Source organism: Oncorhynchus keta, chromosome 1 (assembly GCF_023373465.1).
Source record: "Oncorhynchus keta strain PuntledgeMale-10-30-2019 chromosome 1, Oket_V2, whole genome shotgun sequence".
Lineage (NCBI taxonomy): Eukaryota > Metazoa > Chordata > Actinopteri > Salmoniformes > Salmonidae > Oncorhynchus > Oncorhynchus keta.
The window spans coordinates 88341619-88367716 of record NC_068421.1 but is presented as its reverse complement, the minus strand read 5'-3'; the positions used below and the strand labels follow the sequence as shown (position 1 = coordinate 88367716).

At 46.4% G+C, this 26098-nt stretch overlaps 1 protein-coding gene across 1 annotated transcript in view; it reads right to left on the bottom strand.

Moving 5' to 3' along the window:
* The window catches only part of cfhl5 (complement factor H like 5), a 207985-nt gene that overhangs the window by 11310 nt on the left and 170577 nt on the right, over nt 1-26098 (bottom strand). Inside the window, exons 8-12 of the mRNA XM_052524135.1 lie at nt 9106-9307; nt 8586-8609; nt 7853-7980; nt 6952-7134; nt 6463-6568 (exon numbers count right to left, since the gene is read on the bottom strand). Coding sequence (XP_052380095.1) covers nt 6463-6568; nt 6952-7134; nt 7853-7980; nt 8586-8609; nt 9106-9307 — 643 coding nt within the window. The remainder of the gene's footprint in view (nt 1-6462; nt 6569-6951; nt 7135-7852; nt 7981-8585; nt 8610-9105; nt 9308-26098) is intronic.

The window sequence follows — 26098 nt, the reverse complement described above, 5'->3', positions numbered from 1 at the left end:
CAGGCTGGATTCAGCCCCATACAAGGCAGGCTAGATTCAGCCCCATACAAGACAGGCTGGAATCAGCCCCATACTAGACAGGCTGGATTCAGCCCCATACTAGACAGGCTAGATTCAGCCCCATTCAAGACAGGCTGGATTCAGCACATTTAAGATTCAGCCCCATACCAGACAGGCTGGATTCAGCCCATTTAAGACAGGCTGGATTCAGCCCATACTTGACAGGCAGGATTCAACACCATACTAGACAGACTGGATTCAGCCCATTTAAGACAGGCAGGAATCAGCACATTTACGAAATATTAGATTCAACCCATTATAGACAGGCTGGATTCAGCCCATTCGAGACAGGATGGATTCAGCCCCATACTAGACAGGCTGGATTTAGCCACATACTAGACAGGCTGAATTTAGCCCCATTCTAGACAGGATGGATTCAGCACATACAAGACAGGCTGGATTCAGCCCCATACTAGACAGGCTGGATTTAGCCACATACTAGACAGGCTGAATTTAGCCCCATTCTAGACAGGATGGATTCAGTACAATACTTGACAGGATGGACTCAGCCCCATACTAGACGGGTTGGATTAAGACCAAACTAGACGGGCTGGATTCATCCCCATTTAAGACAGGCTGGATTCAGCCCATACTTGACAGGCTGGATTCAACCCCATACTAGACAGGATGGATTCAGCCCCATACTAGACGGGTTGGATTCAGCCCCATTTAAAACAGGCTGGATTCAACCCCATACTCGATGGGCTCGATTAAACCTTATACTAGGCAGACTGGATTCAGCACATACTAGACAGGCTGGATTCAGCACATTTAAGACAGGCTGGATTCACTCCATACTAGACGGGCTGGATTTAGCCACATACTAGACAGGCTGGATTTAGCCCCATTCTAGACAAGATGGATTCAGCACCATACTAGACAGTTTGATTCAGGACCATACCAGACATGCTGGATTCAGCCCCATACTAGACAGGCTGGATTCAGCCCCATACTAGACAGGCTGGATTCAGCCCCATACTAGACGGGCTGGATTCAGCCCATACAAGACAGGCTGGATTCAGCCCCATACAAGGCAGGCTGGATTCAGCCCCAGACCAGACGGGCTGGATTCAGTCCCAGACAAGACAGGCTGGATTCGGCCCCATACTAGGCAGGCTGGATTCGGCCCCATATGAGACAGGTTGGATTCAACCCCATACTAGACAGGCTGGATTCAGCCTCAGACTAGGCAGGCTGGATCAGACCCATACTTGGCAGAATGGATACAACCCATACTAGACAGGCTGGATTCAGCCCCATAGAAGGCAGGAATAATTCATCCCCATACTAGACGGGCTGGATTCAACACCATACCAGACCTGGCTGGATTCAGCCCCATACTGGACATGCTGGATTCAACCCCATACTAGACAGGCTAGATTCAGCCCAATACTAGACAGGCTGGATTAAGCCCCATACAAGGCAGTCCAGATTCAGCCCAATACTTGACAGGCTGGAATCAGCCCCATACTAGACAGGCTGGATTCAACCCCATACTTGACAGGCTGGATTCAACCCCATACTTGACAGGCTGGATTCAACCCCATACTTGACAGGCTGGATTCAACCCCATACGAGACAGGTTGGATTCAACCCCATTCTAAACAGGCTAGATTTAACCCCATACTAGACGGGCTGGATTCAACCCCATACTAGACAGGCTGGATTCAACCCCATACTTGACAGGCTGGATTCAACCCCATACTAGACAGGCTGGATTCAGCCCCATATTAGGCAGGCTGGAGTCAGCCCATTTAAGACAGGCTGGATTTGTCCCATACTAGAATTGCTGGATTCAGCCCATACGAGACAGGCTAGATTCAACCCCATACTAGACAGGCTGGAATCAGCCCCATACTAGACAGGCTGGATTCAGCCCCATACTAGACAGGCTGGATTCAGCCTCATACTAGACAGGCTGGATTCAGCCTCATACTAGACAGGCTGGGTTCATCCCCACACTAGACAGGCTGGATTCAGCCCCATACTAGACAGGCTGGATTCAGCCTCATACTAGACAGGCTGGGTTCATCCCCACACTAGACAGGCTGGATTTTGCTCCAAACTAGACAGGATGGATTCAGCCCCATACAAGTTAGGCTAGATTCAGCTCAATACTAGACAGGCTGGATTAAGCCCCATACAAGGCAGTCCAGATTCAGCCCAATACTTGACAGGCTGGAATCAGCCCCATACTAGACAGGCTGGATTCAGCCCCATACTAGACAGGCTAGATTCAGCCCAATACTAGACAGGCTGGATTCAGCCCCATACAAGGCAGGCTAGATTCAGCCCCATTCAAGACAGGCTGGATTCAGCACATTTAAGATTCAGCCCCATACTCGACGGGCTGGATCCAGCCCCATTTAAGCCAGGCTGGATTCAACCCCATACCAGACAGGCTGGATTCAGCCCATACTTGACAGGCTGGATTCAACCCCATACTAGACAGGATGGATTCAGCCCCTACTAGACGGGTTGGATTCAGACCAAACTAGACGGGCTGGATTCATCCCCATTTAAGACAGGCTGGATTCAACCCCATACCAGACAGGCTGGATTCAGCCCATACTTGACAGGCTGGATTCAACCCCATACTAGACAGGATGGATTCAGCCCCATACTAGACGGGCTGGATTCAGCCCATACTTGACAGGCTGGATTCAACCCCATACTAGACAGGATGGATTCAGCCCCATACTAGACGGGTTGGATTCAGCCCCATTTAAAACAGGCTGGATTCAACCCCATACTCGATGGGCTCGATTAAACCTTATACTAGGCAGACTGGATTCAGCACATACTAGACAGGCTGGATTCAGCACATTTAAGACAGGCTGGATTCACTCCATACTAGACGGGCTGGATTTAGCCACATACTAGACAGGCTGGATTTAGCCCCATACTTGACAGGCTGGATTCAACCCCATACTAGACAGGCTGGATTCAACCCCATACTTGACAGGCTGGATTCAACCCCATACTAGACAGGCTGGATTCAGCCCCATATTAGGCAGGCTGGAGTCAGCCCATTTAAGACAGGCTGGATTTGTCCCATACTAGAATTGCTGGATTCAGCCCATACGAGACAGGCTAGATTCAGCCCCATACAAGACAGGCTGGATTCAGCCCCATACTAGACAGGCTGGATTCAGCCCCATACTAGACAGGCTGGATTCAGCCCCATACAAGGCAGGCTAGATTCAGCCCCATACAAGACAGGCTGGAATCAGCCCCATACTAGACAGGCTGGATTCAGCCCCATACTAGACAGGCTAGATTCAGCCCAATACTAGACAGGCTGGATTCAGCCCCATACAAGGCAGGCTAGATTCAGCCCCATTCAAGACAGGCTGGATTCAGCACATTTAAGATTCAGCCCCATACTCGACGGGCTGGATTCAGCCCATTTAAGACAGGCTGGATTCAGCCCATACTTGACAGGCAGGATTCAACACCATACTAGACAGACTGGATTCAGCCCATTTAAGACAGGCAGGAATCAGCACATTTACGAAATATTAGATTCAACCCATTATAGACAGGCTGGATTCAGCCCATTCGAGACAGGATGGATTCAGCCCCATACTAGACAGGCTGGATTTAGCCACATACTAGACAGGCTGAATTTAGCCCCATTCTAGACAGGATGGATTCAGCACATACAAGACAGGCTGGATTCAGCCCCATACTAGACAGGCTGGATTTAGCCACATACTAGACAGGCTGAATTTAGCCCCATTCTAGACAGGATGGATTCAGTACAATACTTGACAGGATGGACTCAGCCCCATACTAGACGGGTTGGATTAAGACCAAACTAGACGGGCTGGATTCATCCCCATTTAAGACAGGCTGGATTCAGCCCATACTTGACAGGCTGGATTCAACCCCATACTAGACAGGATGGATTCAGCCCCATACTAGACGGGTTGGATTCAGCCCCATTTAAAACAGGCTGGATTCAACCCCATACTCGATGGGCTCGATTAAACCTTATACTAGGCAGACTGGATTCAGCACATACTAGACAGGCTGGATTCAGCACATTTAAGACAGGCTGGATTCACTCCATACTAGACGGGCTGGATTTAGCCACATACTAGACAGGCTGGATTTAGCCCCATTCTAGACAAGATGGATTCAGCACCATACTAGACAGTTTGATTCAGGACCATACCAGACATGCTGGATTCAGCCCCATACTAGACAGGCTGGATTCAGCCCCATACTAGACAGGCTGGATTCAGCCCCATACTAGACGGGCTGGATTCAGCCCATACAAGACAGGCTGGATTCAGCCCCATACAAGGCAGGCTGGATTCAGCCCCAGACCAGACGGGCTGGATTCAGTCCCAGACAAGACAGGCTGGATTCGGCCCCATACTAGGCAGGCTGGATTCGGCCCCATATGAGACAGGTTGGATTCAACCCCATACTAGACAGGCTGGATTCAGCCTCAGACTAGGCAGGCTGGATCAGACCCATACTTGGCAGAATGGATACAACCCATACTAGACAGGCTGGATTCAGCCCCATAGAAGGCAGGAATAATTCATCCCCATACTAGACGGGCTGGATTCAACACCATACCAGACCTGGCTGGATTCAGCCCCATACTGGACATGCTGGATTCAACCCCATACTAGACAGGCTAGATTCAGCCCAATACTAGACAGGCTGGATTAAGCCCCATACAAGGCAGTCCAGATTCAGCCCGATACTTGACAGGCTGGAATCAGCCCCATACTAGACAGGCTGGATTCAACCCCATACTTGACAGGCTGGATTCAACCCCATACTTGACAGGCTGGATTCAACCCCATACGAGACAGGTTGGATTCAACCCCATTCTAAACAGGCTAGATTTAACCCCATACTAGACGGGCTGGATTCAGCCCCATACTTGACAGGCTGGATTCAACCCCATACTAGACAGGCTGGATTCAACCCCATACTTGACAGGCTGGATTCAACCCCATACTAGACAGGCTGGATTCAGCCCCATATTAGGCAGGCTGGAGTCAGCCCATTTAAGACAGGCTGGATTTGTCCCATACTAGAATTGCTGGATTCAGCCCATACGAGACAGGCTAGATTCAACCCCATAAAAGACAGGCTGGATTCAGCCCCATACTAGACAGGCTGGATTCAGCCTCATACTAGACAGGCTGGGTTCATCCCCACACTAGACAGGCTGGATTTTGCTCCAAACTAGACAGGATGGATTCAGCCCCATACAAGTTAGGCTAGATTCAGCTCAATACTAGACAGGCTGGATTAAGCCCCATCCATACAAGGCAGTCCAGATTCAGCCCAATACTTGACAGGCTGGAATCAGCCCCATACTAGACAGGCTGGATTCAGCCCCATACTAGACAGGCTAGATTCAGCCCAATACTAGACAGGCTGGATTCAGCCCCATACAAGGCAGGCTAGATTCAGCCCCATTCAAGACAGGCTGGATTCAGCACATTTAAGATTCAGCCCCATACTCGACGGGCTGGATCCAGCCCCATTTAAGACAGGCTGGATTCAACCCCATACCAGACAGGCTGGATTCAGCCCATTTAAGACAGGCTGGATTCAACCCCATACCAGACAGGCTGGATTCAGCCCCATTTAAAACAGGCTGGATTCAACCCCATACTCGATGGGCTCGATTAAACCTTATACTAGGCAGACTGGATTCAGCACATACTAGACAGGCTGGATTCAGCACATTTAAGACAGGCTTGATTCACTCCATACTAGACGGGCTGGATTTAGCCACATACTAGACAGGCTGGATTTAGCCACATACTAGACAGGCTGAATTTAGCCCCATTCTAGACAGGATGGATTCAGTACAATACTTGACAGGATGGACTCAGCCCCATACTAGACGGGTTGGATTCAGCCCCATTTAAAACAGGCTGGATTCAACCACATACTCGATGGGCTCGATTAAACCTTATACTAGGCAGGCTGGATTCACTCCATACTAGACGGGCTGGATTTAGCCACATACTAGACAGGCTGGATTTAGCCCCATTCTAGACAAGATGGATTCAGCACCATACTAGACAGTTTGATTCAGGACCATACCAGACATGCTGGATTCAGCCCCATACTAGACAGGCTGGATTCAGCCCCATACTAGACAGGCTGGATTCAGCCCCATACTAGACGGGCTGGATTCAGCCCCATACTAGACAGGCTGGATTCAGCCCCATACTAGACGGGCTGGATTCAGCCTCATACTTGACAGGCTTGATTCAGTTCCATACTAGACAGGATGGATTCAGCCCCATACTAGGCAGGCTGGATTGGAAGGACAGAGAGCTATTGGGGTGGGGGCTATTATTTAAATCATTTATCATAAATAATAATGAAATTCAATCTTTAAAAAAACAAACTTGCCCGTCATTGCAAGTGTATTTGATAGTGGCTCCAAAGACAAAGTCATTTCCAATGTGGATGCTGTAGTGGCCATTGGCAGTTTCATCAGGGAGCTCACATGGTTTAGCTAGATGTCAGGAAACCGCAGGAAAACAAGATCATGATACAGTATGTAAGAAAGTGATATGTTAACAGATCTTTCAGAGTGTTTAACTAAGCTATTATGGGCTTATGCTAATCATAACTACAACCATAGCTATTTTGTTGAGGAAAAATGAACATACTAGCACTGATAATGTTGGGTTCTCACTTAGCTATCTTAAAGGGATAGTTTGGGATTTTGGCAGTGAGGCCCATTATCTACTTCCCCTCATTGACAAAATCCCAAACTATCCCTTTAAAAAAATGCACGAACAATAAGTCACTCTGGATAAGAACGTCTGCTAAATGACTAAAATGTCAAATGTATAACAACAATATTGAATCTATAACATTGAAAGAAATACTCACGCTTGCATTTCCCCTGACGGACCACCACCCACTTATTCTTCTTACACTGAAAACTTATTCTGCCTGCTGGTACAAAGCCAAAGTTGCAGGAAAAAAGGACAATGTCGTCCTCTTTGTACTCATTTTTGATGCTTTCCTCAGTGACCCTGGCATCGGGCACATTTGGAAGAGGTCCACTGCACACTGACAGAGGAGCAGAGGAAAAACCTTTAGACAAACAGAGAGATTGGCACTACAAAGTTCTATGTTGTTATTGACACAGCATTGTTCTGTTCAGTGTTCTCTACCTATATAGTACTCTAAATACTCTAATTTGCTGACACCATTCAAACCGATGAGGGTTTGGAGTTTTAAAAACAATTATCTCAGAATCTTCTTTTAGCAGATAGAACCTTCACATTCCAAGCACTGATCATCACACAGCTCTATTACAGTAGTTCAGCACAAATATGTTTCAGTTCTGTGACATTATCGGATCTGTATCAATACAACATTAAATCATGATGGATATTATTAGAAATTATGAGATTCATCTGCAGTGGAATAAGTTAGAGATGAATTGGTCTTACACATGAGTTGGAGACGAGCATTAAAACCTTTTAAAGGCACATTTTGCAAAATTAGCAGTGTGGAACTAAGGGTGAAGAGGGTGCTGCAGCACCCCCTGAAAAAATTATAAAACATGCAGTATACTTTTTCTACACATTTTTCTACACATTCCTGATCCTGGCCATTGCCACCTGTATTAGCAGACTGACAAAGCCCCCCTTTCCCTAAAGCTAAATTATTGGCTATAATAAGAAACGTGAGTACATCAATTATCTTACAGAGCAACTGGTGAATACTAACACAATGTGGGCACTGCAAGCATGTGAGAATGTGAAGGAAAACACATCCTTACCAGTCTGAGCTGATGAAGCATCCACATTCACCCATACCACCAGACACAGCAGAGTCAGAGATGATTTCATGTTGATCAAATGGTAGATGCAGTAAAAATGGAAGGAGTAGAAGATAAATATAGAGTGTCTATCCCAAAGTTAATGTTTGTCTACAGAGTTCCAGCCCCCAGGGAGCACTGAAGAGAACCACTGTCCAGGGGGACTGACCCAAAATACTGGAAAACTCCAATACATGGAATTTAATCAAACCTTCACTGCGTTAAAAACACAGTTCTTGTGAAAATACCCAATGTAGGAACTGTGTTGGTTCAGTCTATTAATAATAGGACACAAAACAACTCATTTTAATTTGAAAGATTTTAATTTGTAGTATTTTTAAGACCACTATATTAGATATCAGAATAAATAACTTGTGTTCTCGGTCTTCCACTATTGTTCAGCTACATGAGATAGAGACATTTCTACAGTAATCTGATGTGCTTAAATTAAGAGCTAAATAAGCATTGAGTGGTACAGGTATCACTGTAGTTAGAATGTGGATAAGATCAAAACCTGGACTAACATAACCCTTACTGTACATAAACCTTGTTCACTGTATATTGACATGGCTAATGTTTGTTCCAGCAAGCAAGTGCCTCCTTTTCCCGTCAAGCCATGTTTTCTAGGGGCAAAAGGGGAGGGACAAAATCTATTTCTGCACCTTGGGATTATGTCTGTACTGCCATGGCTCACCGTAGCCCCATATTAGCCAGCCAACTTGACGAACCATACATAACACATGACATTAAACGTTTTCTTGCATATGAGATTTGAAGGACAATATTCCTGCTAAATGATCAGGATGCAAACAACAGGAAGGAACACGTCATCAAGGGAATATGTGATGATGATGCAGTTGAACATCACAAGTTTTCTTATAAATATTGTCTGGTTGCTAAGATATTGGGGGAAAAATCCTTTATGTGTCTTTATATTGAACTTTGAGATTCATTCCCACACCACTAACGTTAGAAAGCTTGGTGTTGTGTGTGTGTGTGATAATTTTATTCCATTGAACAATTAAAATAATCAAGAGTAGATTAGTAAATATGAACCAGCAGCACTTTATTTCATGTTGGACAATCATGAAAAACCATACATTTATTCAGACAATGAATCTGAAAATATGTTGAGCAAACTATTGACAGGGGTTATTCATTGACATGTATGCCCAACAAGCAAGTGGCCATCTCTTTGCGTAAGACAAAGCCACTATTGGCAATGAGGCAAGTTCATGACCCCGTTTACACACTGCTGACGAAAATCAACGCTACCTGGGCTAAGTCTAAGATGACCAGTACACTTAAAAGTGGTATGATCTCCATGTGTGGAATAGAGTTTAGTTTGATCTTTCGGAGGATATTTAAATTGGATGTTCTGTGTGTTCATCAGCTCTTCATCCACAGTGCAGGGTTCTGAAACGAGAAGATTGTACAGGAATCAGTGTGTGAACGTGTCCTTCAAGGGCCAAAGATATTTAGTTGTTTTTCATTTTAATAAATGACATCCCTATACCCATAGATCCTTGAGGAATATTACTTGTCAATGCCTCAGGAGCATGGTTCAACAGTTACCTTTCAATTCTAGATGCATTTTAAAATAATAATCAATTGAACTTGAATTCCATTCCATTCCCGATCGTTAAATTATACACAGGCAGTTAGAAAAGCCAAGGCTAGCTTTTTCAAGCAGAAATTTGCTTCCTGCAACACTAACTCAAAAAAAGTTCTGGGACACTGTAAAGTCCATGGAGAATAAGAACACCTCCTCCCAGCTGCCCAGTGCTCTGAAGATAGGAAACACTGTCACCACTGATAAATCCACTATAATTGAGAATTTCCATAAGCATTTTTCTACGGCTGGCCATGCTTTCAACTTGGCTACTCCTACCCCGGTCAACAGCACTGCACCCCCCAAAGCAATTCGCCCAAGCCTTCCCCATTTCTCCTTCTCCCAAATCCAGTCAGCTGATGTTCTGAAAGTGCTGCAAAATCTGGACCCCTACAAATCAGCTGGGCTAGACAATCTGGACCCTTTCTTTCTAAAATGATCTGCCGAAATAGTTGCCACCACTATTACTAGCCTGTCCAACCTCTCTTTCTGAGATTCCCAAAGATTGGAAAGATTCCCAAAGATTGGAAAGCAGCTGCGGTCATCCCCCTCTTCAAAGGGGGGGGACACTCTTGACCCAAACTGCTACAGACCTATATCTATCCTACCCTGCCTTTCTAAGGTCTTCAAAAGCCAAGTCAACAAACAGATTACCAACCATTTCGAATCTCACCATACCTTCTCTGCTATGCAATCTGGTTTCAGAGCTGGTCAATGGTGCACCTCAGCCACGCTCAAGGTCCTAAACGATATCTTAACCGCCATCGATAAGAAACATTACTGTACAGCCGTATTCATTGATCTGGCCAAGGCTTTCGACTCTGTCAATCACCACATCCTCATCGGCAGACTCGACAGCCTTGGTTTCTCAAATGATTGCCTCGCCAGGTTCACCAACTACTTCTCTGATAGAGTTCAGTGTGTCAAATCGGAGGGTCTGCTGTCCGGACCTCTGGCAGTCTCTATGGGGGTGCCACAGGGTTCAATTCTTGGACCGACTCTCTTCTCTGTGTACATCAATGATGTCGCTCTTGCTGCTGGTGAGTCTCTGATCCACCTCTACGCAGACGACACCATTCTGTATACTTCTGGCCCTTCTTTGGACACTGTGGACAACCCTCCAGGCAAGCTTCAATGCCATACAACTCTACTTCCGTGGCCTCCAATTGCTCTTAAATACAAGTAAAACTAAATGCATGCTCTTCAAGCGATCGCTGCCTGCACCTGCCCGCCTGTCCAACATCACTACTCTGGACGGCTCTGACTTAGAATACGTGGACAACTACAAATAGCTAGGTGTCTGGTTAAACTGTAAACTCTCCTTCCAGACCCACATCAAACATCTCCAATCCAAAGTTAAATCTAGAATTTGCTTCCTATTTCGCAACAAAGCATCCTTCACTCATGCTGCCAAACATACCCTTGTAAAACTGACCATCCTACCAATCCTCGACTTCGGTGATGTCATTTACAAAATAGCCTCCAATACCCTACTCAACAAATTGGATGCAGTCTATCACAGTGCAATCCGTTTTGTCACCAAAGCCCCATATACTACCCACCATTGCGACCTGTGCGCTCTCGTTGGCTGGCCCTCGCTTCATACTCGTCGCCAAACCCACTGACTCCATGTCATCTACAAGACCCTGCTAGGTAAAGTCCCCCCTTATCTCAGCTCGCTGGTCACCATAGCATCAACCACCTGTAGCACGCGCTCCAGCAGGTATATCTCTCTAGTCACCCCCAAAACCAATTATTTCTTTGGCCGCCTCTCCTTCCAGTTCTCTGCTGCCAATGACTGGAATGAACTACAAAAATCTCTGAAACTGGAAACACTTATCTCCCTCATTAGCTTTAAGCACCAACTGTCAGAGCAGCTCACAGATTACTGCACCTGTACATAGCCCACTTATAATTTAGCCCAAACAACTACCTCTTTCCCTACTGTATTTATTTTATTGATTTATTTTTCTCCTTTGCACCCCATTATTTTTATTTCTACTTTGCACATTCTTCCACTGCAAATCTACCATTCCAGTGTTTTACTTGCTATATTGTATTTACTTTGCCACCATGGCCTTTTTTTGCCCTTATCTCACCTCACATGCTCACATCATATATAGACTTGTTTATACTGTATTATTGACTGTATGTTTGTTTTACTCCATGTGTAACACTGTGTCGTTGTTTGTTTCGAATTACTTTGCTTTTTCTTGGCCAGGTCGCAATTGTAAATGAGAACTTGTTCTCAACTTGCCTACCTGGTTAAATAAAGGTGAAATAAAAAATAAATAAATAAATAAATAAAGGGGAGTTAGCAAGCGAGACTTTGGGCCAATGTTATTTTAGATGGCTACTTACTCAGGCAGGTCATCGATCCTATCCAGATCCCGTCACGACACGTCTTGTACGCTGAAGGGGGATCAAGGATGTAGTAGTTCTGGCAGACATATTCAACTGATTCTCCATTTCTGTAGCGTTCTCTGGTACCGCCGTTTGTGTCTCCGTTCATGAGATGTGGAGGTGGTCCACAGAAATCCTTGGGCTCTAGGAAGACATGAGTGAGGTTATAAAAGTACCTTTACTAGTCCTGTATTCAGGGATGGTCCTGGCCATTGCTTCCTGTATTAGTGGACCGATACAGACGTTTGTATGTTCATACCATTGTGGTCACATGTGAGAAAGTGAAAGAAAACACATCCTTACCAGTCTGAGCTGATGAAGCATCTACATTCACCCATACCACCAGACACAGCAGAGTCAGAGATGATTTCATGTTGATCAAATGGTAGATGCAGTAAAAATGGAAGCAGTAGCACATAAATAAACCGTGTCTATCCCAAAGTTAATGTTTGTCTACAGAGTTCCAGCCCCCAGGGAGCACTGAAGAGTGGGGGACTGATCCAAAATGCTGGAATCCTCAAACATATTGATTTCAATCTATTGCAGTAGAATCACAGGAAATATTACACAGTTCTTGAGATAATGATCAATATAAAGACTTTGGGTGGTGGAAGTGCCCTCCAAATACAGTAATAAGACTGCTGTGTCATCACCTCTAGCAATGGGCTAATTATTCTAGTCGTTAGCACATTGGGCCACTAACTGAAAGGTTGCTGGATCAATTCCCAGAGCAATCTGTCATCCTGCCCCTGAACAAGGCAGTTAACCCACTGTTCCCCGGTAGGCCGTCATTTTAAATAAGAATTTGTTCTTAACTGACTTGCCTGATTCAATTAAAAAAATGTGAAGATTTTTTTTCTGGTAACTACCTTCAAATGAATCAATTATTAATAGGTTATAATTGTCTAATTACCATATGTTCATGTAAATACCTGGTACTTTCTGTACTTTAAAATACAGTCCTACAGACTTACCTTGGCACTCGATTGTCTTACTCCACTCTCCGTTCTTGCAAGTTGCTTTTCCTCTTGAGCCTCTGTTTGGGCCGCTAAGGCATCCATAATCTATTTTGTCCCCATTTTCATATCTCTCTCGGTCAGGAATCAGCAGCATTCTGGTGTCTGCACCCTCAGGTTTACTACAGTAATCTGCAAGTGAAGCACAGACATGGACAAATACCCTCCTCTTTACACTCTTTTGGCTCCTCCATTTCCACCACATCTTGTAAAAACAGTGTAACGTGTTACTCTGTGTGGAAATATCAATCCAGTTGCAAGGTTCGACAGTAAAGCTTGTACATGACAAGTGAAAATCAAAATAGTCGGGCAAGCAAAATATAGACTTAAGTTGTTCGAATGGAAGTAAAAAAAATAATAATAATAACATCAAACAATTACTCAGATCAGAATTGAATCAAAGTGTCCTCCGGATGTGATGTGTTCTCACAATTTGGGGCGGCAACATAGCCTAGAGCGTTGGACTAGTAACCGAAATGTTGCAATATTGAATCCCTGAGCTGACAAGGTAAAAATCCGTTGTTCTGCCCCTGAACAAGGCAGTTAACCCACTGTTCCTTGGTAGTCATTGAAAATAAGAATTTGTTCTTAACTGACTAACTTAGTTAAAAAAAAGGTCTCAGCAGAGCACAACAAAATATAATGATTGTATTGCATTGAGAGCCACAAGCAGTTTTTCAATCACATTTTTGTACTCTACATTCGGAAAGTTTTCAGACCCCTTGACTTTTTCCATATTTGTTAAGTTACAGCCTTATTCTAAAATGTAATCCTTTTTTTTATTCCCTCATCAATCTACACACAATACCCCATAATTACAAAGCAAAAACTGTTTTTTAGACATTTTTGAAAATGTATTTAAAAAAGAAACATAAGTATCACAATTACATTATTATTCAGACACTTTACTCAGAACTGTGTAGAAGCGCCTCTGGCAGCGATTACAGCATTGAGTTTTCTTGGGTAGGACGCTACAAGCTTGGCACACCTGTATTTGGGGAGTTTCTCTCATTCTTCTTGTCGCTGCACAGCTATTTTCAGGTCTCTCCATCTTTACCTCAATCCTGACTAGTTTCCCAGTCCCTGCCGCTGAAAAACATCCCCACAGCTTGATGCTGCCATCCTATGCTTCACCGTAGGGATAGTGCCAGGTTTCCTCAAGATGTGACGCTTGGTATTCAGTCCAAAGAGTTCAATCTTGGTTTCATCAGACCACAGAATCTTGTTTCTCATGGTCTGAAAGTCCTTTAGGTGCCTTGTCCTTCTGGAAAGTTCTCCCATCTCCACAGATGAAGTTTGGATCTCTGTCAGACTGACCATCGGGTTCTTGGTCACCTCCCAGACCAAGGCCCTTCTACCCCGATTACTCAGTTTAGCCGGGCGGCCAGCTCTAAGAAGAGTCTTGGTCTTTCCAAACATCTTCCACTTAATAATGTGGAGGCTACTGTATTCTTGGGGAGCTTCAATGTTCGAGAAATGTTTTGATACCCTTCCCCAGATCTGTGCCTCGACACAATCCTGTCTAAGATCTCTACGGACACACATGTCTTGGTTTTTGCTCTGACATGCACTGTCAACAGTGGGACCTTATTTAGAAAGGTGTGTGCCTTTCCAAATCATGTACAATAAATGTAATTTACCACAGGTGGACTCCAATCAAGTTGTAGAAACATCTCAATGATGATCAATGGAAAAAGGATTTTGAGTCTCATATGTAAGTAAGGTATTTATGTTTTTAAGAAATGTTCCCAAATTTCTAGAAATCTCTTATCACTTTGTCATCGTGCGGTATTGCGTGTAGATTTATTTATTTAAACCATTTTAGAATAAGGCTGTAACGTAACAAAATGTGGAAAAATTCTATGGGTATGAATACTTTCCGAATGCACTGTAGTGTACTTAGTGAGTTATTTGCTCAGTTTTAGCTATTATTTTGTCTGCAAACAGGTTTCTTACGGGCATGAAACGTCAAGGGGGATGTTGCTCCAGGAGAGAGAGCAACATTCAATATGTAATTGAGGGAAAAGCTGTTTTTAAAACAATTATTTTTAAAGCGAGTGGAGTTCCAGCTTTCTGTGAGTTTAGCACATATTCTCAACATTAAATAATAAGGAAATGCAACCACTTTACAAACAGAGAATGTAATTGAGATGATGCACAAGTGGAACGGAGTGGAGCGTGCTGTTTGTTGTGAATATATACTCTATATAGGTCTACCAATGGACAGGTTTTGTTGGACATTACATTCACTGTTCGATCAATTACATTGCTATCTAGCAACAACATCAATAACAACAACAATAATATTACCCAGCTCTAGACAGATGGTATTCTACAGTTTTGTCTCATTCTCTGTATGGTAATAATAATGATACTAATGTATTTCATTTTGTAAAATCATACAACACAATTTGGACTTGAGCTTTCACACAAGTCAAAAATCTGTCTTACTTTTCCAAAATACAAGTGGGTAATAAAGTTAATGTCAAGCCCTGAAATGTAGTAAACGCAATAATCACTTCAATGTTTACAGTACTATAGTAATGCCATAGACATTAAACACACAAGAAGAAAGAGCATCCCCACCCCTGTGTTGGTTAAAAGCTGAGGGATGAAATGTTACCACTCTCAAATTCATAGACAGAGCTATAGATGCAAGGATAGACCATCCATGATATCAACATTATACTTTGAACCATCTATTGAGGCTATATAGTGTTTGTTTACATTTACTTTGTTTACAAACAAAGGAGTAAAACAATCTTATATTTTGGGTTATGATGAGGTGCGACAGTTGAACTGAGCTCATGAGTCATTTATAAGTTATGTTCTTCAAGAATCATTTGGTCCATGTAATTCATTTAGAAGTCCAACAATGGGTGTAGCAACTGCAGATTGCCCCTTTAAACTGACCTTTGCCCTTGATGGTCTTATCCCACTCTCCGTTCTTACAAGTTGCAAGACATCCATACTCCACTTGGTCCCCATTTTCATAACGTTCTCGATCAGGAATCGGCAGCATTCTCCTCCCTTCACCCTCAGGCTTACCACAATACTCTGCAGATGAAGCACAGCATGTTTGAACTGTCAAAGTGCAACTAACTACATTGACTGAGATGGTCCCACTTCAAATGACATTCAGTTTATTAAGGCCTCATGATGCTTTCATCAGCACTACATAAATGTATTACAAATCATCTACAACAGTATGTCATGCTTTATAAATGGTTCATAAATGGGACATAACTGTGTGAAATAATCACCAATGTCCAATGTGACATAACCCACTATGTCAAATATGATAAAATAATCTCCCAGTGCATTACTCATTGGCTTAATCTACCAACCAATCATCTCCACAAGAACTTCCCCCATGTGTCTTGTGCATTAGTCGGTCAGACGTCTTGGCAGTAAAGAGATTGTGTTTGTAGCTCTTATTGGGATAGTTTTCCCCACAATCGACCAAAGATTATAAGTGTGTAGTCTTTATTCATCTGTGTGAAGCCATTAACTAGCTCTGTCCTTTGATAATTAGCTAGATGGAAATTAGGGCTTGTTGTTTTTTCTCTCTCTTGAGGCTAGGGGAATGGTTTCCACTAGATAGCAAAACCACAAAGTCAAAATTGGTTAGGGTTAGGCATAAGGTGAGCAGTGTGGTAAAGGTTAGTATTAAGTTTAAACTGAAACTCGAGGAAGGGAAATTGTGGAACTGGGCAGAGTTTATGACTTTGTGGCTGTGTTAACTTTTTGTTGTCAAAGGACATGATAACAAATTCTTTATTCAGTAAGGTCATTCCCATACAATTCTATGGTCACTCCCACTAAGGCCAACTTTGAATGGTTGATATCCCAGGCTTATATGTGTGCAATAGCCTGTGGACGAGGTTTGTATCTGGTCAAACACAATTATTTCCAGAAGTTTATTAAGGGATGGTAACAGGCTGATTGGTCAGCTATTTGAGCCAGTAAAGGGGGCTTTAATATTCTTGGGTAGCGGGATTACTTTAGCTTCCCTCCAGGCCTGAGGGCACTCTGTCACGTTCTTTCAAAATCGAACCCAGAAGCAGACCAGGACAAGGAGAGTAGGAAGAAGGTGAGTATTTATTTACAAGTGAATGTGAATGGGTAAATATATCCAGGTGGCGTAGCGGGCAGCGGTGGTGAGTTGATGGGAGTAAATAGGTGGATCCAATGGGGTAGCGGAATTCTCCGCCGACCAGGCGGGAATGGGGTAAATTATCCGGGTGAGTAACTGAAGACAGAACAAACGGAAGTAAGTTTAAGGCAAGCAATACGTAAAAAACAACAAAACAAATTCTATCCAACTTGAGGCTGAGAATATGGCACAACATACTGTTCATGGCTAACGATCCGGCAGGGAATGGATGTCAGGTCCGGGCTTATGAAGAGGAGAGATGATGATCAGGACCAGGTGTGGAGATAGCTGATGGGATACAGGTGCGGGTAATCAGAACTCCCAACTGGCTACATTGCCCGGCAACCAGACAGGGTGCGTTCCAGGACGCCGGAAAAAACACTCCAGGACAGAACACAGGCAAAAAACTCAGGAAACGGGATTCGTGACAGTACCCCCCCCTCCGACGAACGCCACCGGGCGGACTACCCGGAGCACCAGGGTGGAGGCGGTAAAAGTCACGAAGCAGGTCGTCGTCAAGGATCTGACGCCGAGGAATCCAACTCCTCTCCTCAGGACCATATCCTTCCCAATCCACTAAATACTGGAACCCTCGACCCCGCCGTCTGGAGTCCATGATGCGGCGCACCGTGTAGACAGGACCACCTCCGATCATCCGAGGAGGAGGGGGCAACAGAGGACTGAGGAGAACCGGCTTGAGGCAGGAGACATGAAAGGTGGGATGTACTCTTAGTGTTGCAGGCAACTTGAGTCGGACCACAACAGGATTAATGATCTTCTCCACTACAAACGGACCAATGAACTTCGGTGACAGTTTCCTTGACTCAGTCCGTAGAGGAAGATCCCGTGTAGCAAACCAAACCCTATCTCCGACGGTATAAGCGGGGGCTGGAATATGGCGACGATTCGCCTGGAGCTGATACCGGTCAGAAACCTTAAGGAGGGCATTCCTGGCCCGATGCCAGGTGCGGTGGCAATGACGAATGTGGGTCTGGACAGAAGGAACCGAGAGATCCCGCTCCTGAGAAGGAAACAAGGGAGGTTGGTAACCGTACAGGCACTGGAAGGGAGACATCCCAGTGGCAGATGAAGGGAGAGTATTATGAGCATACTCGACCCAGGGTAATTGAGAGGACCAAGAGGTGGGATCAGAGGAAACAAGACAGCGCAGCATGGACTCCATCTTCTGGTTGGCTCTCTCCGCCTGACCATTAGATTGGGGGTGAAATCCAGATGTGAGACTGACTGTAGCTCCAATGGCCAAACAGAAGGATTTCCAGACAGCAGAGGTAAACTGAGGACCACGGTCAGAAACAATGTCACAGGGCAACCCGTGGACCCTGAACACCTCCCTAACCAGGATCTCGGACGTCTCTGTGGCAGAAGGCAGCTTGGAGAGGGGAACAAAGTGGGCAAACTTGCTGAATCTATCCACAATGGTCAGAATAATCGTGTTACCAACAGAAGAGGGCAACCCCGTGACAAAATCCAGGGCCAGATGCGACCAAGGTCGCCAGGGAATAGGTAGGGGGTGAAGAAGCCCAGAGCTGGCCCGATTGGTACTCTTATTCTGGGCACAAACAGGACAAGCGGCAACAAACCTCCGGGTATCTTCTCCCATGGCAGGCCACCAAAATCGTCTGCGCTGTAGCGCCATAGTCCGAGCAACACCAGGGTGACAAGCTATCTTGCTGGCGTGGGACCACTGAAGGACAGCAGAATGAACCGACTCAGGCACGAACAACCGACCGGGTGGACCATTACCGTGTCCGAAGAGCCGCCATCACCTCCTCCTCAATCCTCCATGTAACGGCTCCCACGACAACGTTCTGGGGAAGAATCGTCTCAGTCTTGGCCCCACTCTCCTCCGTCTTGGAGAACATCCGGGACAGGGCGTCCGCCTTCCTGTTCTTCGATCCAGGTCGGAACGTCAGGGAAAAATTGAAGCGTCCAAAAAACAAAGCCCACCGGGCCTGACGGGAGTTGAGACGTTTAGCCGATTGCACGTAAGCCAGATTCTTGTGGTCAGTCCAGACCACAAACGGTTGCTCCACTCCCTCCAACCAGTGACGCCACTCCTCCAAGGCAAGCTTCACAGCGATAAGCTCCCGGTTACCCACATCGTGGTTTCTTTCAGCTGGAGAAAGACGACAAGAGTAGAAGGCGCAAGGATGGAGTTTACCGTCAGTGGAGCTACGCTGGGACAGGATGGCGCCCACCCCCACATCAGACGCATCCACCTCCACAACGAACTGACGGGAAGTGTCAGGTTGAGAGAGAATCGGGGCGTTGGTGAATCGGCTCTTCAAATCTAGAAATGCTCGGTCTGCCTCAGGAGACCAACAGAACTTTCTGGTGCAAGACGTCAGTACAGTTAAAGGGGCGGCCACCCGGCTGTAATCACGGATAAACCTCCGATAAAAATTTGCAAACCCCAGGAATCTCTGGAGCTGCAATCTCGTACCGGGCTGGACCCAATCCCGAACCGCCCGAACTTTCTTTTGGTCCATCTTGATCTCTCCCCTGGAGATGATGTACCCGAGGAAGGACGCCGTGTGGGCGTGAAAATCACACTTTTCAGCCTTCACGAACAGACGGTTCTCCAATAACCGCTGCAGGACCTGCTTGACATGCTGAACGTGGCTAGAAAGCTCATTCGAGAAAATGAGGATATCATCCAGGTAAACGAACACAAAAATACCAATCATATCTCTCAGAACGTCATTCACCATACTTTGGAACACAGCAGGAGCGTTGGTCAGTCCAAACGGCATCACCTGGTACTCGAAATGTCCCATCAGAGTATTGAACCCAGTCAACCCCTCTTTGATCCGAACCAAATGATAAGCATTACGTAAATCAAGCTTCGTAAAAACCGTAGCACCCTGTAAAGAATCGAAAGCCGAGCTCATCAAGGGCAGGGGATACTTGTTCTTGACCGTAATATCATTCAAACCCCGATAATCAATACACGGTCGAAGAGATCCATCCTTCTTGCTCACAAAAAAAATCCTGCTCCCAGAGGTGATGACGAGGGCCGAATGAGACCTGCAGCTAGAGACTCCTTGATGTAGGTCTCCAAGGCCTCACGTTCAGGTCGAGAGATACTGTATAACCGTCCCTTGGGAAAGGCAGCTCCAGGAAACAGATTAATCGCACAGTCATAAGGTCGGTGGGGAGGAAGGGACAGAGCCTTCGTTTTACTGAATACTTCACCCAACTCGTGATATGTTTCTGGAACCAGGGACAAATCAGGAGGAGCAGAGTCACTGACCTGACTGGAAACGACAGGAGAACAGGCAGTCCTAAGGCAGTTAGCATGACAATCAATGCTCCAACTAGTTACCTTACCCTTCACCCAATCAAACGAGGGATTGTGTTCCTTCAGCCAGGGGTAACCAAGAACCAGAGGAACATGGGTCGAGGACAGAATGAAGAAGGAGATAAACTCTGAATGATTCCCCGACAACAACATCTTAACCGGTTCATTCCTCATAGTGATCCGTGCCAGACTACTGCCGTTCAGAGTGGTTGCTTCAATGGCTTCCGGCAATTGCTCCTTGGAAAGCCCCAGCTGTTCCACCAAGTCGGCATCAATAAAGCTGCCATCGGCACCTGAATCGATAAAAGCGCTCATCTCTAAGCTCGGATCCTTATTCATAAGGGTCGCAGGAAAACGGGGTCTGACAGGATCTTTGAGAGGTTGAAACTGGCTCGCTAAAATTCCTCCCAAAACTAGCGAGCAGGGCAGTTTAACGGGTGCTGTGGACAAGCGGAGATGTAATGTCCCGAGCTACCACAGTAGAGACAGCTGTTGGTCTCACGTCTACGTTGGCGCTCCTCCTTAGTTAGCCCGTGTCGCCCCACTTGCATTGGTTCAGGATCTGGTGGCAAGACCCCTCCACTAATCCCGTGTGGGGAATAACAATCAATACGTTCTGGTTCACTTCCTGAACCGAATGGTAACCGAGTTGCTGATTGATTGGATGGGCCCCACTGCTTCTCCCTCCTTCTCTCTCGGACTCTATTATCTACCCGAATAGATAAACTGACCAAGCTGTCTAGGTCACTAGGCTCTGGATAGGATATCAGCTCGTCCTTGAGTTGCTCCGACAACCCCTGGTAAAAAGCCGCTTGTAGTGACTCCTCATTCCAACCACTCTCCACAGACAATGTCCTGAACTCGATCATAAAGTCTGCCACACTGCGAGCTCCTTGGCGAAGAGAGAACAAACGTTTAGCTGCGTCCTTACCTCGGACTGGATGGTCAAAAAGCTTTCTCATCTCTCCCGTGAACTCCTGGTATGAAGCCATGCAGGTCTCCTGTCGTTCCCAAACGGCTGAAGCCCATTCCAGAGCTTTTACACGCAGCAGTTCAATAACAAAGGCGATCCTAGCCTTGTCAGTGGCGTAAGAATGGGGCTGCAGATCAAACACTAACCCACACTGCATAAGAAACTAACGGCATCTTCCCAAATCCCCTTCACATGTATCAGGCATCGGTAGCTTGGGTTCACGGAAGGAAACCGCACCAGACACGGGAGGTGAGATGGTTGAAACAGGTGGTGAATGAATCGCCGGTAAACTGAGCTGATCCTGGATTTGTGTCAAGCTAGCAGATAAGTTCTGGATTGAACCCGCTATCTCCTGTAGCGCCGTCTTGTGTTGTCCCAATGTCTTCCCCTGCTGGGTAATGGCATGGCAAACGGAGTCCAGGTCCGCTAGGTTCATCCTTGGCCGGATCGTTCTGTCACGTTCTTTCAAAATCGAACCCAGAAGCAGACCAGGACAAGGAGAGTAGGAAGAAGGTGAGTATTTATTTACAAGTGAATGTGAATGGGTAGATATATCCAGGTGGCGTAACGGGCAGCGGTGGTGAGTTGATGGGAGTAAATAGGTGGATCCAATGGGGTAGCGGAATCCTCCGACGACCAGGTGGGAATGGGGTAAATGATCCGGGTGAGTAACTGAAGACAGAACAAACGGAAGTAAGTTTAAGGCAAGCAATAAGTAAAAAACAACAAAACAAATTCTATCCAACTTGAGGCTGATACTATGGCACAACATACTGTTCATGGCTAACGATCCGGCAGGGAATGGATGTCAGGTCCGGGCTTATGAAGAGGAGAGATAATGATCAGGACCAGGTGTGCAGATAGCTGATGGGATACAGGTGTGGGTAATCAGAACTCCAAACTGGCTACATTGCCCGGCAACCAGACAGGGTGCGTTTCAGGACGCCGGAAAAAACACTCCAGGACAGAACACAGGCAAAAAATAGACTCAGGAAACGGGATTCGTGACACACACACTCTCTAGTAGGCTTAAATTGAAGATGTGGCAATATCATCTGCTATTATCCTCAGTAATTTTCCATCCAGATTGTCAGACCCCGGAGGCTTGTCATTGTTGACAGACAAAAATTATTTTTTCACCTCTTCCACACTGACTTTATGAAATTCAAAAGTACAATTCTTGTACTTTTGGTCCGATCTACTTGAATGTGTAGTGCCAGTGTTTGTTGCTGGTATGTCATTCCTAAGTTTGCTTTTCTTTGCCAATGAAAAGGTCATTAAAGTAGGTTTCAATATCAGTGTGCTTTGTGATGAATGAGCCATCGGATTCAATGAATGAAGGAGCCGAGTTGGCTTTTTTCCCAAAAATGTAATTTAAGGTGCTCCATAACGTTTTACTATCATTCTTTATATATTCTTTATATATTTGTTTCATTGTGTAGTTTTTTTTTCTTCGTTTACATGATCTCTTAATTTGCAGTACGTTTGCCAATCGGTTGTGCAGCCAGACTTATTTGGCAAACCTTTTGCCTCATCCCTCTCAACCATAAATTTTTTTCAATTCCTCATCAATCCAAGGGGATGTAACCGTTTTTACAGTCATTTTCTTAATGGGTGCATGCTTATTACTAACTGGAATAAGTAGTTACATAAATGCATCAAGTGCAGCGAGGTGCCGGCTAGCGGAGTGGAACACTTAAAAAGTAAAGGAGAGCCGCACACTCTATGAGATCAGATGCAAAAATATTTATGTCCAACATTTCGACAGACAAGCTGTCTTCATCAGGGTATGACAGACAAGCTGTCTTCATCAGGGTATGACAGACAAGCTGTCTTCATCAGGGTATATGTCAGGATATGATGAAGACAGCTTGTCTGCCAAAACGTTGGACATAAATATTTTTGCATCTGAGATCCTCAATTGTGTGGCTCCTCTTTATTTTTAAGTGCTCCTCATTACACAACACAGACCAGCAAATATTCTTTACATCATCAAGATATGAATCACTACAAAACTTGTTTTATGAACTTTTATACGCTATATTAGGCCCAGCATTTGGAACTTTGGTTATCCTAGATATGTGTCACGCCCTGGTCTTAGTATTCTGTGTTCTCTTTATTATTTTGGTTAGTCCAGGGTGTGACATGGGTGATTTATGTGGGTTGTTTTGTCTAGGGGTTTGTAGTTTATGGGATTGTGTTTAGTTAAGTAGTCTAGGAAAGTCTATGGTTGCCTAGAGTGGTTCTCAATCAGAGGAAGGTGTTTATCGTTGTCTCTGATTGGGAACCATATTTAGGCAGCCATATTCTTTGAGTATTTCGTGGGTGATTGTTCCTGTCTCTGTGTTTTGCACCAGTTAGGACTGTTTTCGTTGTTTTCACGTTTCTTGTTTTGTATAAGTATATTGCTCACATTTTCATCTTTCATTAAAGATGTATAAAGATAACCACGCTGCGTTTTGGTCCGCCTCTCTTTCACCAGAAGAAAACCGTAACAGATTCACCTACCACAACAGGACCAAGCGGCGTGGCGACAGGCAGCGGCAGCAGGAGCTGTGCAAAGAGTAATGGACATGGGAGGACGAATTGGACGGTAAAGGACCCTGGGCACAGCCAGGAGAATATCGCCGTCCCAAAGAAGAGCTGGAGGCAGCGAAAGCGGAGAGGCGCTGGTATGAGGAGAAAGCACGGCGGCGCGGATGGAAGCCCGAGAGTCAGCCCCAAACATTTCTTGGGGGGGGGCAGCACAGGGAGAGTGTGGCAGAGTCAGGAGTCAGACCTGAGCCAACTTCCCTTGTTTATCGTAAGGAGCCAAGGAGGAAACCAGAACCAGAGCCGGTGTTGGAGGTGAGCGAAGCAGAGACTATGAAGGAGTTCATGGGGAAATTGGAGGAGAGAGTTATGAGGGAGTTGCTGTGTTGGTGCATGAGGCATAGAATTCGCCCGACGGATCGTGTCGGGGATTTGATGGCACCTGGGTCAGCTCTCCATACTCGTCCTGAGGTGCGTGCTAGTCGGCTGCTGAAGATTGTGCCAGCCTCACGCACCAGGCCTCCTGTGCACCTCCCTAGCCTTGCACGTCCTGTGCCAGCTCAGTGCTACAGTGCGCCTAGCAGTACTAACCGTGGCGGGCGTGGTACTGGTCAGGCACCATGTTATGCGGTGGAACGCACGGTGTCCCCAGTACGCGTGCTTAGCCCGGTACGCTACATCTCAGCTCCTCACATCTGCCGGGCTAGGGTGAAGATCCAGCCAGGGCGGTTGTTGCCAGCCCTGCTCTCAAGATCTCCTCAGTACGCCTTCATGGTCCTGTCCATCCAGTGCCACCTCCACACACAAGCCCTCCGGTGGCAGCTCCCCGCAACCGGCTTCCTGTGCGTGTCCCCGGCCCAGTACCACCAGTGCCAGCACCGCGCACCAGGCCTACAGTGCGCCTCGCCTGTCCAGCGCCACCGGAGTCTCCCGCCTGTCCAGCGCCGCCGGAGTCTCCCGCCTGTCAAGAGCCGCCGGAGTCTCCCGCCTGTCAAGAGCCGCCGGAGTCTCCCGCCTGTCAAGAGCCGCCGGAGTCTCCCGCCTGTCAAGAGCCGCCAGAGTCTCCCGCCTGTCATGAGTCGCCTCAGTCTCCCGCCTGTCATGAGTCGCCTCAGTCTCCCGCCTGTCCAGCGCCGCCGGAGTCTCCCGCCTGTCCAGCGACGCCGGAGTCTCCCGCCTGTCCAGCGCCGCCAGAGTCTCCCGCCTGTCATGAGCCACCAGAGTCTCCCGCCTGTCATGAGCCGCCAGAGTCTCCCGCCTGTCATGAGCCGCCAGAGTCTCCCGCCTGTCATGAGCCGCCAGAGTCTCCCGCCTGTCATGAGCCGCCAGAGTCTCCCGCCTGTCATGAGCCGCCAGAGTCTCCCGCCTGTCATGAGCCGCCAGAGTCTCCCGCCTGTCATGAGCCGCCAGAGTCTCCCGCCTGTCATGAGCCGCCAGAGTCCCCGCCTGTCATGAGCCGCCAGAGTCTCCCGTCAGCATGGAGCAGCCAGAGCCGCCAGTCAGCATGGGGCAGCCAGAGCCGCCAGTCAGCATGGATCTGTCAGAGCCGTCAACCTGCCTGAGCTTCCTCTCAGTCCTGAGCTTCCTCTCAGTCCCAAGCTACCCCTCAGTCTCGAGCTACCTCAGTCTCGAGCTACCTCAGTCTCGAGCTACCTCAGTCTCGAGCTACCTCAGTCTCGAGCTACCTCAGTCCCGAGGGGCCCTTTGTTGAGATTAGTAGGCCAAGGTCGACGGCAAGGGTCGCCAATCTAAGGACGCTAAGGAGGTGGACAAAGACGACGATGGAGTGGGGTCCACGTCCAGCGCCAGAGCCGCCACCGTGGACAGATGCCCACCCAGACCCTCCCCTCTGGGTTTAGGTGTGCGGCCGGGAGTCCGCATCTTTGGGGGAGGGGGTACTGTCACACCCTGGTCTTAGTATTCTGTGTTCTCTTTATTATTTTGGTTAGGCCAGGGTGTGACATGGGTGATTTATGTGGTTTGTTTTGTCTAGGGTGTTTGTAGTTTATGGGATGGTGTTTAGTATAGTAGTCTAGAAAAGTCTATGGTTGCCTAGAGTGGTTCTCAATCAGAGGCAGGTGTTTATCGTTATCTCTGATTGGGAACCATATTTAGGCAGCCATATTCTTTGAGTATTTCGTGGGTGATTGTTCCTGTCTCTGTGTTTTGCACCAGTAAGGACTGTTTTTGTTT